Genomic DNA, 17,753 nt, shown 5'->3' with positions numbered 1-17,753 from the left:
AGAGAAAACACCGTGCTACAAAGTACTTTACTCTACACCTCCTGTACTTAGACTCTGTGTCCACTAGGTGGTGACATCTTCCTGACTCAGCATGTTTATCTGAGACTCATTTGGAAAAGATGAATCAGAGAACTCACTTCTTCAGAGCACTTTCAAACTTAATTTCATTTTTCATTTTGAAAAAGTGACGATAACTAAACATCCTGTATGAAGTGAATTCATCTGTATCGGATGGTGATGGCCAAGACAAATATGTTTACGGTATGAGCCCCATCAAATTTTATTCTAAGTTTCCACAGGCGTCAACATCAGTCTGACGTCCAGCCTTCACCGTTGGACTTTGTCCTAACAAACAACCACTACAGTCCTCATGAATGCACAGCCAGCTCTGACCTCCACCTGAGGAGCAAGAAGTGTGGACGACAGGAACACGAGGAATACGAAGGAGAAATCCTTCCTTCCATGTCCCCCTCTCCCATTTTTCAGATGGAAAATAATAAAAACGTCTGGAGATAAAATGTGTAATGAATTTGTGCTGTGCAAATAATGTTAGCTGGTTTGACTGATTGAACAGACGGGCCTTTATTTATTCTTTCTGCTAAACAAATAGTCCGTTAGGGCGAGATGTGCTGCTTGGCCAATGGGGTGAGACCGAGGGCCGACAAACTTTTACACAGCAGGATTCAAAATGTGCAAATTTTGACAATGACAGTAGGAAACCTCGCTGGGGGGCCCTATCTGACAGCACCCGCTCTCTTTTCTCTGTTAAACTTTAAACCGCCTTGTCATGTCAGAGTCTGTGGACATTTTTAAAACACATATATCCCCTAGCATGTTCTGTAAGGTGTTTACGTCAAAATTAATCTCATGTTTCCCCCAAATAATCCCCCAAACAAGATCTAATAGCCCCTATGTGACTAAGAGTAAACATAATTACAAGTTAAACCTGTGCAGTTAGCATTAGCATTAGACTTAAATCTTATATAGTATAATGTACATAACCTGTGAAGGAGAGAAAAACATGTGCTGATTAAAAGAGACTTGTAAACAGTTAAAGAGCCTTAGAAACAAAGTGCTGACCTTCTAGAAACTAGTTCCATGTGCATGTACAGAGGTGTTTGAGGTAGTGCCAGAGGTGTGAGTACAGACATTAAACAGTCAATGCAGAGATGCAGACTGGGCCATTAAAGTGCTCAGCAACATAAAGGAGCAGGGATTAGCATTAAGTGTCCAAAACAATAAGGTGAAACCAGGAGTGATCAGGGTGATTATCATTAAAGTACCCAACTATTGAGGAGCAGATTAGCATTAAGTGTCAAAGACAATAGAGTGAAACTTGACCTAGTTAGGGTGATCATGTCAACCATTACAGATGTAGCATAACACAACAGTAGGATGAAACCAGACATGATTAGGGTGATTATCATTAAAGTGACCAGTGCTCAGTAAGGTGACTATCAATATGCATTAAAGTGTCCAACTGGAGGCTGACTCTGAGGTCAGCAGTGCAGATGAGGAGTGAGAAAAAAAGTGAAAAATGAGTCCAGGGTTCAGCGTGTGCTTCTTCCCTGCTGTGACAGTGAAGTGTTGTACAGTCTTATGGCCTATAGGGGGACAAAAGAGTTCTTGAGTCTGTCCGTGGAGAACGACTGCGACAGCAGTCTGTCACTGAACATGCTCCTCTGCCCGGTGAAGGTGCTGTGCAGAGGGTGGTGTGTGTTGTCCATGATGGAGAGCATTTTGTCCAGAGACCTCCTCTCTACCACTGTCACCAGTGAGTCCAGCTCTGTACCCACCACAGAGCCGGCCCTCCTCACCAGTCTGTCCAGGCGTGCTGCGTCCCTCTTCTTGCAGCTTCCTCCCCAGCACACCACGGCGTAGAAGAGGACGCTGGACACCACAGACTGGTAGAACATCTGCAGCAGCTTTTTGCAGATGTTGAAGGACCCCAGCCTTCTCAGGAAGTACAGACAACTCTGTCCCTTCCTGCAGGTAGTGTCCATGTTAGGCGACCAGTCCAGCTTGTCATCCAGTTGCAGCCCCAGATACCCGTAGGTCCTGACCACCTCCACGTCGACCCCGCCGATGGAAACAGGTTCTAGATGTAGTTTGTTCTTTACTCAAACGTTCGTAGGTCGTACACAGGAAGGCCGTCAGTGAGGGCAGAAAAATCCAACGTGATTAAATAACCCAACCAGGGAGACACATTAACACTAATGCTGGGTTATCTTCTGTCTGATTGCCTCTCTGCATTGATGTAATATTAATATTCACTGTGATGATGTAACTCAGGTAACAGCTAAAAACAGACGTGTGATGTAATATGACACCATATACCACATGACAGTCACAGGCGAGTAAGCAGAGGCGGAGCTACAGCTGAGGGAGGAGAGATAAGTCTGTCAGTGTGTCGACCACACAGCCGTCCAGAAAGGTCTCCGTTTCTCTTCAAACAAATTAAAGTGATTTCATCTGATCTTTGTCAACGACACAGCAGAGTCTCTGCAAACACTGGTGAGTACAGCTGATCATGTTTACACTCTGAACAACCAGGATTTACACTCAGCTGTGTGTGTGTGTGTGTGTGTGTGTGTGTGTGTGTGTGTGTGTGTGTAACTGAGTTTCTCTCATTTGGATTTTGGTTCAATTCTATTTCCTACTGATTGATTTCTCAGTATCGTTGTTCTCTCATGAAATCCTGCAGCTAAACTGAATTGTATTTCCTCTGGCTGTTTCTAAGTAAAAGCCTCGACATGGAGAAACCTATGGAGCTAAAAATGTGCCAGAACAGATGAACTTGTGAATAACAAGTTCATCTGTTCTGGCAGATGAACTCGTCTTATCTTATCTGCTACACTGTTTATTTTTTGATTCTGGACTCTGGACTCACAGCACAGGGGACGTTACAAACGTTTACAGTTTGTTAGCTCTTGGACGCCCCCTACTGGCCAGCCTGTTGACAAACATCAGAAATCCCTGATGTCTAAAAGGAAGAAGAAGCTGGTGGCTGTTGATCATCATTAAAACGCTTCATGGCTGTGTTGACATATCAGCAAGAATGATGCATTTATTTAGTTTAATCCTTTTATCATTTAATCCATACATCATATAATCATAAGTGCATGCATTGGTTAGGGTCCTTTGCCTTCCACCTGCTAACATGTTTGATCGTCCGTAAAGTCCCAGCGAGAGAGGAGAGGAGCAGCCATGAGTTTGATCCGAGCAGCCAGTCTCTTCATCGTCCTCGTCCTCCTCTCTGTGTCAGGTACTTCACATCCACACTTTCACTCACTTTGGGACTAAAAAGAGGAAGTGTGGGAGGGATTCATGCACACTGAAGCTCACCTGTGTGAAAAGTGGATCAGCTTCAGGTGACTTGATTTGGAGCTGGACTTAAATGTGGTTGCAGGGAGACTCACATAGACTAAATAATGCAGGGACAAAACATCAAACAGGAAGTGTGAATGCACGGTACACGACAAAAAGTGAAGAAGTGCATCAATGTGTCTGTTCCAATCCAACACATGATGGACAAGTTGATCTGTAAGAGGGGCACCATATCGGGTCTTTTTCAAACCGTCCACTACACCCTAGCCCTAACCCACGACCCCTCCATTTGCGCGTCCACGCGGAGGGCCCACCATATGAAGTCCGTCTCAAACCACTTAGCGGGGAGTGGTAGTGGGCCATAAAACCCTCCGCCAGCGAGTCTGCACCGATGCCCACTCGATGATCACGTGTAACGCCTATTGCGTCCGGTAGTCACGGAAGGAGTGACCTGTACTAAAGTAAGTTCAGTGTGTTTGTACAAACCAAAACACTGCTCCAACTCAGACGGACATTTAATCTGATCATACAGACGTGAACAACTTCACCTGTTTATTGTTTTAAAGGATCAAATCAAAGCCTCCTCTTCTTTACTTCCTTCTGTTCACCTCTTTATTTCATTGTGTTTCATATTTAAAGGGACTGTTGCAAAAACTAAAGAATATTAAATTATGTTGCAGACAACTTCTCACTGTTATTTATTTATCATTGTTTTACATTCGATGTCTTTGTAAAACTTAATTTCGGCTACAAAAAAAATAAACTTCTTGCAGCTGTGATGTTCATTTATAGTCTCCTTGTCTGCTTTCATTTCAGACAACCTGTTCTTTGATATTATAATAAATTAAACATTAAATTATAAATGACAATAAAGAATGTGGGCTCCATCTGATCGTTTTGCTATAAGTCTACACTAATATAAATTTACTTGAGAAAAATAATCTACATAAAGACTTTTACAGAATGTATTACGTACATTAATAATAAGCCGTTCCCCCAGGATGCCGCTAAGTAACCATGGTAACACACACTTCCTGTTTCCACCTGAGAGAGTGAAGTTTGTCCCAAAGCCTGCTGCTGTATTTCTACCCTCCACCTGGATGGAGGGGACTTCATTCAGCTGAGTGTGACTTCTGACGGAGTCACGGAGGAGGAATGTGTAGGGGTTGGTTTGAAAAAGGCCCATCTTCTACCATCAAACCCTGCTACTTCCTGCTTTAAGAGGGAGATCTTATCCAATCAGCTGCCTCCACTCTTACCACACACACACACAGACACACACAGTGTCAGAGACACACACACACACCCACACACACAAACAGAAACACACACACACGTAGACACTCAGACACACACACACACAAACACACACAGACGTAAACACACACACAAACACACACCACACACACACAGACATAAACACACACACACAAACACACACCACACACACACATACCACGCACACACACACACACCACACACACACTACACACACACACCCCACACACACACACACACTCAGTAGACTGTGCTCTCTTTGTACAAATATAAACATTAAATATGAAGAATTCACTAAAAATATAAAGAAATAATTAAAGACTAATATGTATGAGACTAAATAAGATAATAGTGCAGTGGTGAGTAGTGCAAGAGGATGAAGTAAATGCTAAACAACAACCTGCAGTTCCTCCAGTGTCCACTAGAAGTACAGGAAGTCACATACACACCCATTTAAAAAAGTCTTTATATATTTCTGAGTCTTTAAAGTGATTACAGTCTGATAGAATCATGATCAGATGATTTTTAGACGTTGAGATATGTTGAGGTTTTATTTGTTCTTCTTAAAGTTCTGAATGTTGATGGTTGTTCCTGATGTGCTCTGTGTTGCAGCGGTTCAGGATGTCTGGGGTGTGACGTGCTCTCCTGAGGAGATCTGTGCCAATAAAGGATCGACTGTGAAGATGAGCTGCACCATCATATTCCCAGAGGGAATAAACCAGGAAGTTAACACACAGGAAACATTTTGGTCTGCTAAATTTCTTGAATATGATGTAGATGTTAAAGAAGACCCCCAGTATTCAGGCCGTGTGCAGAGTACCTGTGTGAGGAACAACTGTACTCTGACCATCACAGACGTGAGACGGACAGACGAGGGTTACTACGTGTTTCAGAGAAGCATGAGCAGATATTCAGAGGAAGGTCGGGTCCACCTGTTCATCAGAGGTAATATATCAGACTTTATTCTCTGAGCTCAGTTTCTAACATGCTGTATATACATGTATTTACTTGTGCATGTTTGTGTGCTGATATTTCTACTCATGTTCAGATCTCAAGGTGAAGGTGAGAAGACGAGATGAGACTGGACTCATCTTTACATGTGAGAACACATGTTCTGATGATACCTCCTTCATCTGGTTCAAGAATGGAGAGGAAATCAAAAATGAAACATCACCTGATTATTCATCCAATCAGATTCTTCATACAGACAGTTATTCCTGTGCTGTACGAGGACAAGAGAAGTTCCTGTCTCCTCCAGTGTGTGAGTTTATTTACAGTCTTCCCTGATTCATACCATCACACACACACACACAAATACACACACAAACACACACACACACACACACACACACACACACTCAGTAGACTGTGCTCTCTTTGTACAAATATAAACATTAAATATGAAGAATTCACTAAAAATATAAAGAAGTAATTAAAGACTAATATGTACGACTAAATAAGATAATAGTGCAGTGGTGAGTAGTTCAAGAGGATGAAGTAAATGCTAAACAACAACCTGCAGTTCCTCCAGTGTCCACTAGAAGTACAGGAAGTCACATACACACCCATTTAAAAAAGTCTTTATATATTTCTGAGTCTTTAAAGTGATTACAGTCTGATAGAATCATGATCAGATGATTTTTAGACGTTGAGATATGTTGAGGTTTTATTTGTTCTTCTTAAAGTTCTGAATGTTGATGGTTGTTCCTGATGTGCTCTGTGTTGCAGCGGTTCAGGTTCAGGATCTCTGGGGTGGGACATGCTCTCCTGGTGTGATCTGTGCCAATAAAGGATCGACTGTGAAGATGAGCTGCACCATGATACCCCCAGAGGGAATAAACCAGGAAGTTAACACACAGGAAACATTTTGGTCTACTAAAGGTCCTGAATATGATGTAGATGTTAAAGAAGACCCCCAGTATTCAGGCCGTGTGCAGAGTACCTGTGTGAGGAACAACTGTACTCTGACCATCACAGACGTGACAGAGACAGACAGGGGTGATTACGTGTTTCAGAGAAACTTGAGCAGATATTTAGAGAGAGATCGGGTCTACCTGGAAGTCACAGGTAATATTTCAGACTTTATTCTCTGAGCTCAGTTTCTAACATGCTGTATATACATGTATTTACTTGTGCATGTTTGTGTGCTGATATTTCTACTCATGTTCAGATCTCGAGGTGGAGGTGAGAAGACAAGATGAGACTAGACTCATCTTTAGGTGTCAGAACACATGTCTTGATGATCTCTCCTTCATCTGGTTCAAGAATGGAGAAGAAATCAAAAATGAAACATCACCTGATTATTCATCCAATCAGATTCTTCATACAGACAGTTATTCCTGTGCTGTTCGAGGACAAGAGAAGTTCCCGTCTCCTCCAGTGTGTGAGTTTATTTACAGTCTTCACTGATTCATACCATCACACACACGCACACACGCACACGCACACGCACACACACACACATACACACACACACACACACACACACACACACACACACACACACACACACACACACAGAGCCTTTAAAGCAGCGGTCCCCAACCTTTTTTGCACCACGGACCGGTTCAATGTCGGACAATATTTTCACAGACCGGCCCCTAAGGTGTGGCGGAAAAATACAACACAAAAAATGTGGTATTTTGTCAAATATAATAATAAACGTGAATCCACTGTGTAATCACATGGAACTTTATTAACAGCGTTTCATGAAATGCGCCAACAACATCAGTGACATCCTCTCTGTCCCCACGCTCTCGGGTCACTATGGTAATGCTTAAACAAGCCTTCACAATAAGATACTCCACAAACAAATCAAGAATAAAATAAAGTCCATGAAAATATATAACTCACCATAACCCTGAATCAATGAGAGCCCTGAGCTTGTTTCTCTGCAACAAGACGGTCCCATCTCGGGCTAATGGGAGACTGTCGCGATGAATCCATGTTTCATGTCGGACTCCTGATATTGCCCGTTAAATGAAGGTTTCTTTTTCTTTGTGGTCCTAGGTTCTTCTTCTGTCTCCTCACTGGGCCTTTTCCCCTTCCCAAAGAATTTTTTCAAAGACGTCTGTTTGTTATTAATTTTGCTAGGGTTTAAAATTAGCGGTAATATATCACGTGACGAGACGAGCAGCTTGACATCATAGATAGACAGATGTAACCGAGAGAATCCGGTGGTTTTTCAAAATAAAACAGTGTTCAGACTCGGATTACAAATAAAACGGAAATAATGTAATAAAAAAGCGTTTTTGTTCCTTTTTTCAGACACAAAGTATTAGAGGAGAGGAGACAAGGAGGAGAGGAGACGAGGAGATGAGATGAGGAGGAGATAAGGAGACGAGGAGGCGAGAGAGCCCCCATGCTGATGTCTGAGGATGGTCAAAGGAGTCGTAACAAACAGACGTCACATCGCTCCAAAGCAACATGTGATTATTTTGTAACTCAAGTGAAGAATTAATTTGTGCTTTAAATGGTGATGAGATCCAGAGAGACTGAATCAGCTGATTCTGCTGTTAATACCACCTTAAAAACTCCAATTCAGTCAGAGCTGTCTGAATGAATGTACACAGATTATTTTGAAGGTGGAGCTCTACTGCCATCTAGTGTTTGTAATCTTTGTGGACATGTAGGAGCTGTAATCCTCTATATATTTAGACCATGTGACCATCACAGGACTTTAACTTGGTTTCTGCTTAGTACTTTCTTTTCTTGTCTTAAGACCCTGACACACCAAGGAGAATGCCGCCCATCACTGAGCGCTCGCCGCCCTAGTCGTTGCGTTGTCTCCAGCTCCGTTGATACCCAGTTGGCCTTTTATTGGTGCCAGGAGACAGCCGTGCTGGTGATGTCCCCCCAGGAAGGATAGTTCTTCCTGCAGGGGTGGACAGGAGGTTTGCACGGGCAGATCTGAGAGGGAGGAGCTCAGACAGGTAGGGGGGAGGAGTCAGGTGATGGAGGGCTTTGTTGGTGAAGCTGATGCGCTGGGGGGATGGGGATCCAGTGGAGGTTGTGAAGGACGGGGGTGATGTGGTCTCTGGAGGAGAGGGGCAGAAGAGTTTCTTGATGAGGAGACTGTTGCAGTAGTCTGGAGGTGATGAATGCAGGGCTGAGGGTCTCAGCAGCTGTAAATGAGAGGGATGGGCGGAGATGGAAAAAGACTGTTCTGGTGAAAGGAGAGGGTTGGCTGGAAGATGACAGCCAGGTTACAGATGTGGGGGGAAGGGAGCACTGTAGATGCATCCATGGTGAGGGAGAAGTTGTTGGAGAATTTGAGGCCCATGACTTCTGACTTGTCACAGTTGAGTTTGGAGCCAGGATTTTATTTCTGTGATGCAGTCAGTGAGGATTGAGTGAGGGGGAGGAGTCATGGATCTGCTGACCATGTGGAGCTGGATGTCGTGGACATCCTTGGGGACCACCTTTAGGGGAGAGGGGAGGGGCTTATGAACTGCTGTCTGTCTGTCAGATTGGAGCAAGGAGAGAGCAGCTGATGTTTAAGGTGGTTTAAGGCGGGACAGAAGGATGGAGTGGTTGATGCTTAGCTCCAGTAAGATGAGGATGTTGAGCTTTCCAGCATCAGAGCAGAGGAGAAGCTGCTTAGAGATTACACTATCACACAGAGCGACCAAGTCTCACACATTGACTGTTAGTCATCTCCTCGGAGGTTCCGGCTGACACCAGATGACGTCTGATAACCAAATGTTACTTTATCAAACCAAACATAAAAGTTCACTGTGTATTCGCTCCTGCAAAACCCCAACATTATGGTGCCCCGTGTGAGGCCTTCTATACCAACATCTGCATGTGTGAAAGTCCTACATATATCTGTTTTAAATGTGCTTTAATTTGTTGTTTGTATTGTGATCAATAATTGTTGATGATTCAAATCAATCTGTAATAATGCAATTCTTTGAAAATAAAATGTTTTCTTTGTTGCACCATAAAAACAAAGACTGAAATTTGATTTCAAGACAAACTTCCAGGTTATAAACCTGCTGAATAAGAAGATACGTCTTTAACACACTGCAGAGAAAGTCAGAAATATGCTCAGTGTAACAATTCAAAACCAGACTCAGCTGGAAATGAAAGTCCAGGATGGATGGATGGATAGACAGACAGACAGACAGACAGACAGACAGACAGACAGACAGACAGACAGACAGACAGACAGACAGACAGACAGACAGACAGATAGATAGATAGATGCATAGATAGATAGATACTTTATTGATCCCGAGGGAAATTCAAGGCATCCAGTAGCAGTATACAGACAGGCAGGACACAAGACAGTTACAATACACACCCGCTGTCCCCCCTCCCCTCTGTATACAATAATTCCCAAACAAGATTTAGCAGCCCCTATGTGACTCAGAGTAAACATAATTACAGGTTTAACATGTGCAGTTAGCATTAGCATTAGACTTAAAACTTATATAGCATAATGTACATAACCTGTGAAGGAGAGAAAACATGTGCTGATTAAAAGAGACCTGTAAACAGTTAAAGAGCCTTAGAAACAAAGTACTGACCTTCTAGAAACTAGTTACATGTGCATGTACAGAGGTGTTTGAGGTAGTGCCAGAGGTGTGAGTACAGTCATTAAACAGTCAATGCAGCGATGCAGACTGGGCCATTAAAGTGCTCAGCAACATAAAGGAGCAGTGATTAGCATTAAGTGTCCAAAACAATAAGGTGAAACCAGGAGTGATTACGGTGATTGCCATTAAAGTGACCTGTGCTCAGTAAGGTGACTATCAATATGCATTACAGTGTCCAGCTGGAGGCTGACTCTGAGGTCAGCAGTGCAGATGAGGAGTGAGAAAAAAGTGAAAAATGAGTCCAGGGTTCAGCGTGTCCTTCTTCCCTGCCGTGACAGTGAAGTGTTGTACAGTCTTATGGCCTATAGGGGGACAAAAGAGTTCTTGAGTCTGTCCGTGGAGCACGACTGTGACAGCAGTCTTTCGCTGAACATGCTCCTCTGCCCGGTGAAGGTGCTGTGCAGAGGGTGGTGTGTTGTCCATGATGGAGAGCATTTTGTCCAGAGTCCTCCTCTCTACCACTGTCACCAGTGAGTCCAGCTCTGTACCCACCACAGAGCCGGCCCTCCTCACCAGTCTGTCCAGGCGTGCTGCGTCCCTCTTCTTGCAGCTTCCTCCCCAGCACACCACGGCGTAGAAGAGGACGCTGGACACCACAGACTGGTAGAACATCTGCAGCAGCTTTTTGCAGATGTTGAAGGACCCCAGCCTTCTCAGGAAGTACAGACGACTCTGTCCCTTCCTGCAGGTAGTGTCCATGTTAGGCGACCAGTCCAGCTCGTCATCCAGTTGCAGCCCCAGATACCCGTAGGTCCTGACCACCTCCACGTTGACCCCCCCGATAGAAACAGGTTTTAGATGTGGTTTGTTCTTTACTCAAACGTTCGTAGGTCGCAAACAGGAAGGTCGTCAGTGAGGGCAGAAAAATCCAACGTGAGTAAATAACCCAATCAGGGAGACACATTAACACTAATGCTGGGTTATCTTCTGTCTCATTGCCTCTCTGCTTTGATATAATATTAATATTCACTGTGATAGTGTAACTCAGGTAACAACTAAAAACAGACATGTGATGTAATATGACACCATATACCACATGACAGTCACAGGCGAGTAAGTAGAGGCGGAGCTACAGCTGAGGGAGCAGAGATAAGTCTGTCAGTGTGTCGACCACACAGCCGTCCAGAAAGGTCTCCGTTTGTCTTCAAACAAATTAAAGTGATTTCATCTGATCTTTGTCAACGACACAGCAGAGTCTCTGCAAACACTGGTGAGTACAGCTGATCATGTTTACACTCTGAACAACCAGGATTTACACTCAGCTGTGAGTGTGTGTGTGTGTGTGTGTGTGTGTGTGTGTGTGTGTGTGTGTGTGTGTGTGTAACTGAGTTTCTCTCATTTGGATTTTGGTTCAATTCTATTTCCTACTGATTGATTTCTCAGTATCGTTGTTCTCTCATGAAATCCTGCAGCTAAACTGAATTGTATTTCCTCTGGCTGTTTCTAAGTAAAAGCCTCGACATGGAGAAACCTATGGAGCTAAAAATGTGCCAGAACAGATAGGATAGGATAGGATAGGATAGGATAGGATATAACTTTATTGATCCCCAATGGGGAAATTCGGGCGTTACAGCAGCAGCAGCAGTGCAGAATCAAAAAACAAAAGTCAAAAATCGAATAAAAAAAAAATAACAACATAAACATAATACAATCCAGGGAGTAAGGGGGGGATATATACAGAGGACTATAGCACGGTGGACTCAGCAGGGCAATGGAAAAGATATTAATAATACTGTGCAGTGAATGGCATGTAAAAGTTAAAGTGACCAGTGAAAGAATTTAAAGTGACATTGTGATCAGAGGGTTATTTAAACAGTATTGACAGTTATAGTAATAAGTTATAAGCATAATAAATATAGTGCAGTTGACTGGAGTATAGATATATAGTTATAAGAATATAATAGTGTATTGTAATAATGTAATATGTAATATAGATAGTATAGTATAGATATAATATAATAATAAAGGTAACATAATAACATTGTAATAATATTGTATACTATATATAAGGAGAATATATATAAATACAAATATAAATACAGGCTAGCTCCTGCTGTTGTACAGCCTGATTGCTGTGGGGACGAATGAGCGTCTGAAGCGTTCTGTTTTGCTCCTGGGGGGGAGGAGGCGTTGGCTGAAGGAGCTGCTCATCTCCCACAGCTCGTCATGGAGAGGGTGAGAGGAGTTATCCAGGATGGATATGATTTTGTCCTTCATCCTACTCTCAGCCACTGTCTCCAGAGTCTCCAGTTCTAGGCCAACGACAGAGCGGGCCTTCTTAACCAGTTTATTAATCCTGTTTGCCTCACCAGCCTTGATGCCCCCCCACCAGCACACCACAGCAAAGAAAAGTGTGCTGGCCACCACAGACTGGTAGAAGGCCTTGAGGAGTCTGTCGCAGACACTGAAAGACCTGAGTCTCCTCAGGAAGAACAGCCTGCTCTGTCCTTTCCTGAAGATGGCTTCAGTGTTATGGGACCAGTCCAGCTGGTCCAGCTGATGAACTTGTGAATAACAAGTTCATCTGTTGTGGCAGATGAACTTGTCGTATCTTCTGCTAAACTGTTTATTTTTTGATTCTGGACTCTGACCTCACAGCACAGGGAACTTTTTCAAACTTCACTTTCACAGGAATATTGCGTAACTTCACAGTCACACGGGGCCTCTTAGGGAGCTTTCCTACACTCATTGCAATAGTTGCACATGTTGAGCCCCTGCTATGGTTTACAGTTTGTTAGCTCTTGGATGCCCCCTGTAGTGACCAATTTTAACCAATCCAAGTATGTTTAGAAAGGCCACTTTGAGGGTGGAATGTGGCTGCTGTTTTCATACGCGTGCTCAGCTCTTAAAAACAAAAGAAGGCTGTTGATGGCTTTTGGATATTTTCATCCATTTATTGTTCAAATTGAAAAACAAATGATCAAAACAAACAAACCAAAATAAGACGAACCACTACGTCCATTGTAATTAAATAAACCCCAAAAATCCACTTTCTCCTTTCTTTTCCGGCTGACACGGTGGAAAAACTTTTTGCACTAATTCCCACCTGTCCACCTCACCTGGAGCCCTCATTAAAAACCCTTCCCCAGGCTCCCCCTAGTGCCCAGTAAAGGGACTGCATATATAAACAGAAAATATGGAACACATAGTTTGGCTCCAACACCCCCTACTGGCCAGCCTGTTGACAAACATCAGAAATCCCTGATGTCTAAAAGGAAGAAGAAGCTGGTGGCTGTTGATCATCATTAAAACGCTTCATGGCTGTGTTGACATATCAGCAAGAATGATGCATTTATTTAGTTTAATCCTTTTATCATTTAATCCATACATCATATAATCATAAGTGCATGCATTGGTTAGGGTCCTTTGCCTCTGAGAGATCAGCTCAGAGAGTTTGATCATGAGCTCCATCTAACAGTGGTTGGTAGAAAGAAAGCCCTCTTAGTTCTAGGAAAGAGTAGACGAGTGAACTACAGCAGGAGACGGGCTTCTGTTAGCTCAGATTGTTCATGTATGCATGTCCAGGACTCTCAGTAGCTGTTTGGATAAAGGCGAGCAGCGTGTACGCTCCATGACTTCTTGTGCCAGCTGAGACGCTCCTACACAGAATCCACTTCAACAAATGTTTGAGTGCTGCTGTCTTCTTCTTCTTCTTCTTCTTCTTCCACCTGCTAACATGTTTGATCGTCCGTAAAGTCCCAGCGAGAGAGGAGAGGAGCAGCCATGAGTTTGATCCGAGCAGCCAGTCTCTTCATCGTCCTCGTCCTCCTCTCTGTGTCAGGTACTTCACATCCACACTTTCACTCACTTTGGGACTAAAAAGAGGAAGTGTGGGAGGGATTCATGCACACTGAAGCTCACCTGTGTGAAAAGTGGATCAGCTTCAGGTGACTTGATTTGGAGCTGGACTTAAATGTGGTTGCAGGGAGACTCACATAGACTAAATAATGCAGGGACAAAACATCAAACAGGAAGTGTGAATGCACGGTACACGACTAAAAGTGAAGAAGAGCATCAATGTGTCTGTTCCAATCCAACACATGATGGACAAGTTGATCTGTAAGAGGGGCGCCATATCTTCGACCATCAAACCCTGCTACTTCCTGCTTTAAGAGGGAGATCTTATCCAATCAGCTGCCTCCACTCTTCACACACACACACACACACACACACACACAGACAGAGACACACACAGTCAGACACTCAGACACACACACACACACACACACACACACACAGACACACACAGTCAGACACTCAGACACACACACACACACACACACACACAAAGACACACACACACACAAACACACATACATAAACACACACACACACAAAGACACACACACACACACACACACACACACACACACACTCAGTAGACCTTGAATTTCCCTCGGCATCAATAAAGTATCTATCTAGACTGTGCTCTCTCTGTACAACCTGCAGTTCCTCCAGTGTCCACTAGAAGTACAGGAAGTCACATACACACCCATTTAAAAAAGTCTTTATATATTTTTGAGTCTTTAAAGTGATTACAGTCTGATAGAATCATGATCAGATGATTTTTACACGTTGAGATATGTTGAGGTTTTATTTGTTCTTCTTAAAGTTCTGAATGTTGATGGTTGTTCCTGATGTGCTCTGTGTTGCAGCGGTTCAGGTTCAGGATGTCTGGGGTGTGACGTGCTCTCCTAATATGATCTGTGCCAATAAAGGATCGACTGTGAAGATGAGCTGCACCATGATACTCCCAGAGGGAATAAACCAGGAAGTGAACACACAGGAAACCTTTTGGTCTAAACGTCCTAAATATGATGTAGTTGTTAAAGAAGACCCCCAGTATTCAGGCCGTGTGCAGAGTACCTGTGTGAGGAACAAATGTACTCTGACCATCACAGACGTGACATGGACAGACAGGGGTAGATACAGGTTTCAGAGAAACATGAGCAGATATTCAGAGAGACGTTTGTGGTCTGAGGTCTACCTGATTGTCAGAGGTAATATTTCAGACTTTATTCTCTGAGCTCAGTTTCTAACATGCTGTATATACATGTATTTACTTGTGCATGTTTGTGTGCTGATATTTCTACTCATGTTCAGATCTCAAGGTGAAGGTGAGAAGAGAAGATGAGACTGGACTCATCTTTAGGTGTGAGGACACATGTCTTGATGATCGCTCCTTCATCTGGTTCAAGAATGGAGAGGAAATCAAAAATGAAACATCACGTGATTATTCATCCAATCAGATTCTTCATACAGACAGTTATTCCTGTGCTGTACGAGGACAAGAGAAGTTCCCGTCTCCTCCAGTGTGTGAGTTTATTTACAGTCTTCACTGATTCATACCATCACACACACACACACACACAAACACACACACACACACACACACACACACACACACACACACAGAGCCTTTATAGGACCAAAGCTGTTCAATATAACACGTCCACCATCATCTGATGTGAGTGTAAACGCTCTCTCTGATTCTCCTCCAGATGCTCCAAAGCTTCCCTCTGTGTCACTGAGTTCCCACGGTGAGATAAAGGAGGGCTCTTCAGTCAATCTGACCTGTAGCAGTGATGCTAACCCAGCAGCTAATTACACCTGGTACAAGGTGGACGGACCTCTAAACCCTCATCACACATCTTCAGGAGCAACGCTTGTCTTCAGCTCCATCCAGTCCTCTGACTTCGGGGAGTTTTACTGTGAAGCTGAGAACACGCTGGGGAGAACGACCTCCAAACACATCTCTGTCAACCTCCCATGTGAGTAAAACACTCATTAAATAGAGTGATATAAAGATACTTCTACCTACCAACCAAGCAGCAACCTCCACTGTTGAAACATGAAGCTGAAGCAGAAATATAAACTCCTGCAGTTTCTGGAGTGTCCACTAGAGGCTGGCTGCAGCAGCACAGGAAGTCACATACACACCCATTCAAAAAGCCTGTTTTTACAGCAGACATGAACATGTTTACAGCCTGCTCAGTTTTGATTGGATGAAGGATCAGAGTTATTCACAACAAGGCGTGTAGCTGAGCTGATTGACAGGTGGGCGCCGTGTAACGGTTTGTCAGGAGGCTTAAAACCCGCCTCAGCTCTCAGCCTGTCGTTAGCTTGACTCAGAGTTAGCAGCCTGTCGTTAGCTTGACTCAAAGTTAGCAGCCTGTCGTTAGCTTGACTCATAGTTAGCCTGACTCAATAACTCAAAAACGTTCATTTTGCCTTCAACTAAAAAGGCGAAACAGAAACACACACACACGCAGACACACACACACACACAAACAGAAACACACACACACATAGACACTCAGACACACACACACACACCACGCACACACACACACACACACACACACTCAGTAGACTGTGCTCTCTTTGTACAAATATAAACATTAAATATGAAGAATTCACTAAAAATATAAAGAAGTAATGAAAGACTAATATGTATGAGACTAAATAAGATTATAGTGCAGTGGTGAGTAGTGCAAGAGGATGAAGTAAATGCTAAACAACAACCTGCAGTTCCTCCAGTGTCCACTAGAAGTACAGGAAGTCACATACACACCCATTTAAAAAAGTCTTTATATATTTTTGAGTCTTTAAAGTGATTACAGTCTGATAGAATCATGATCAGATGATTTTTAGACGTTGAGATATGTTGAGGTTTTATTTGTTCTTCTTAAAGTTCTGAATGTTGATGGTTGTTCCTGATGTGCTCTGTGTTGCAGCGGTTCAGGTTCAGGATGTCTGGGGTGTGACGTGCCCTCCTTTTTGGATCTGTGCCAATAAAGGATCGACTGTGAAGATGAGCTGCACCATCATACTCCCAGAGGGAATAAAACAGGAAGTTAACACACAGGAAACATTTTGGTCTACAGGTCCTGAATATGATGTAGATGTTAAAGAAGACCCCCAGTATTCAGGCCGTGTGCAGAGTACCTGTGTGAGGAACAACTGTACTCTGACCATCACAGACGTGAGACGGACAGACGAGGGTGGATACGTGTTACAGAGACACGTGAGCAGATATTCAAAGAAATGTTGGGTCATCCTGAGTGTCACAGGTAATATTTCAGACTTTATTCTCTGAGCTCAGTTTCTAACATGCTGTATATACATGTATTTACTTGTGCATGTTTGTGTGCTGATATTTCTACTCATGTTCAGATCTCAAGGTGGAGGTGAGAAGACGAGAGGAGACTGGACTCATCTTTACGTGTGAGAACACATGTATTTATGATCCCTCCTTCATCTGGTTTAAGAATGGAGAAGAAATCAAAAATGAAACATCACGTGATTATTCATCCAATCAGATTCTTCATACAGACAGTTATTCCTGTGCTATACGAGGACAAGAGAAGTTCCCGTCTCCTCCAGTGTGTGAGTTTATTTACAGTCTTCACTGATTCACACCATCACACACACACACACACACACACACACACCACACCACACACACACACCACACACACCACACACACACACACACACCACACCACACCACACACACACACCACACACACACACACACACACACAC

The 17,753-nt window shown here is 43.4% G+C and overlaps 1 protein-coding gene across 1 annotated transcript in view; it reads left to right on the top strand.

The window, feature by feature from the left end:
* Window positions 1-17,753, top strand: part of LOC306818177 (hemicentin-1-like) — a 51,917-nt gene that overhangs the window by 4,073 nt on the left and 30,091 nt on the right. Inside the window, exons 4-7 of the mRNA XM_079335556.1 lie at window positions 6,334-6,672; window positions 15,309-15,521; window positions 16,943-17,278; window positions 17,382-17,594. Coding sequence (XP_079191682.1) covers window positions 6,334-6,672; window positions 15,309-15,521; window positions 16,943-17,278; window positions 17,382-17,594 — 1,101 coding nt within the window. The remainder of the gene's footprint in view (window positions 1-6,333; window positions 6,673-15,308; window positions 15,522-16,942; window positions 17,279-17,381; window positions 17,595-17,753) is intronic.

The sequence above is a fragment of the Symphodus melops genome (genome assembly GCF_947650265.1).
Source record: "Symphodus melops genome assembly, chromosome: 2".
Taxonomy (NCBI): Eukaryota; Metazoa; Chordata; class Actinopteri; order Labriformes; family Labridae; genus Symphodus; species Symphodus melops.
This window is presented reverse-complemented; position numbering and strand designations above follow the sequence as displayed.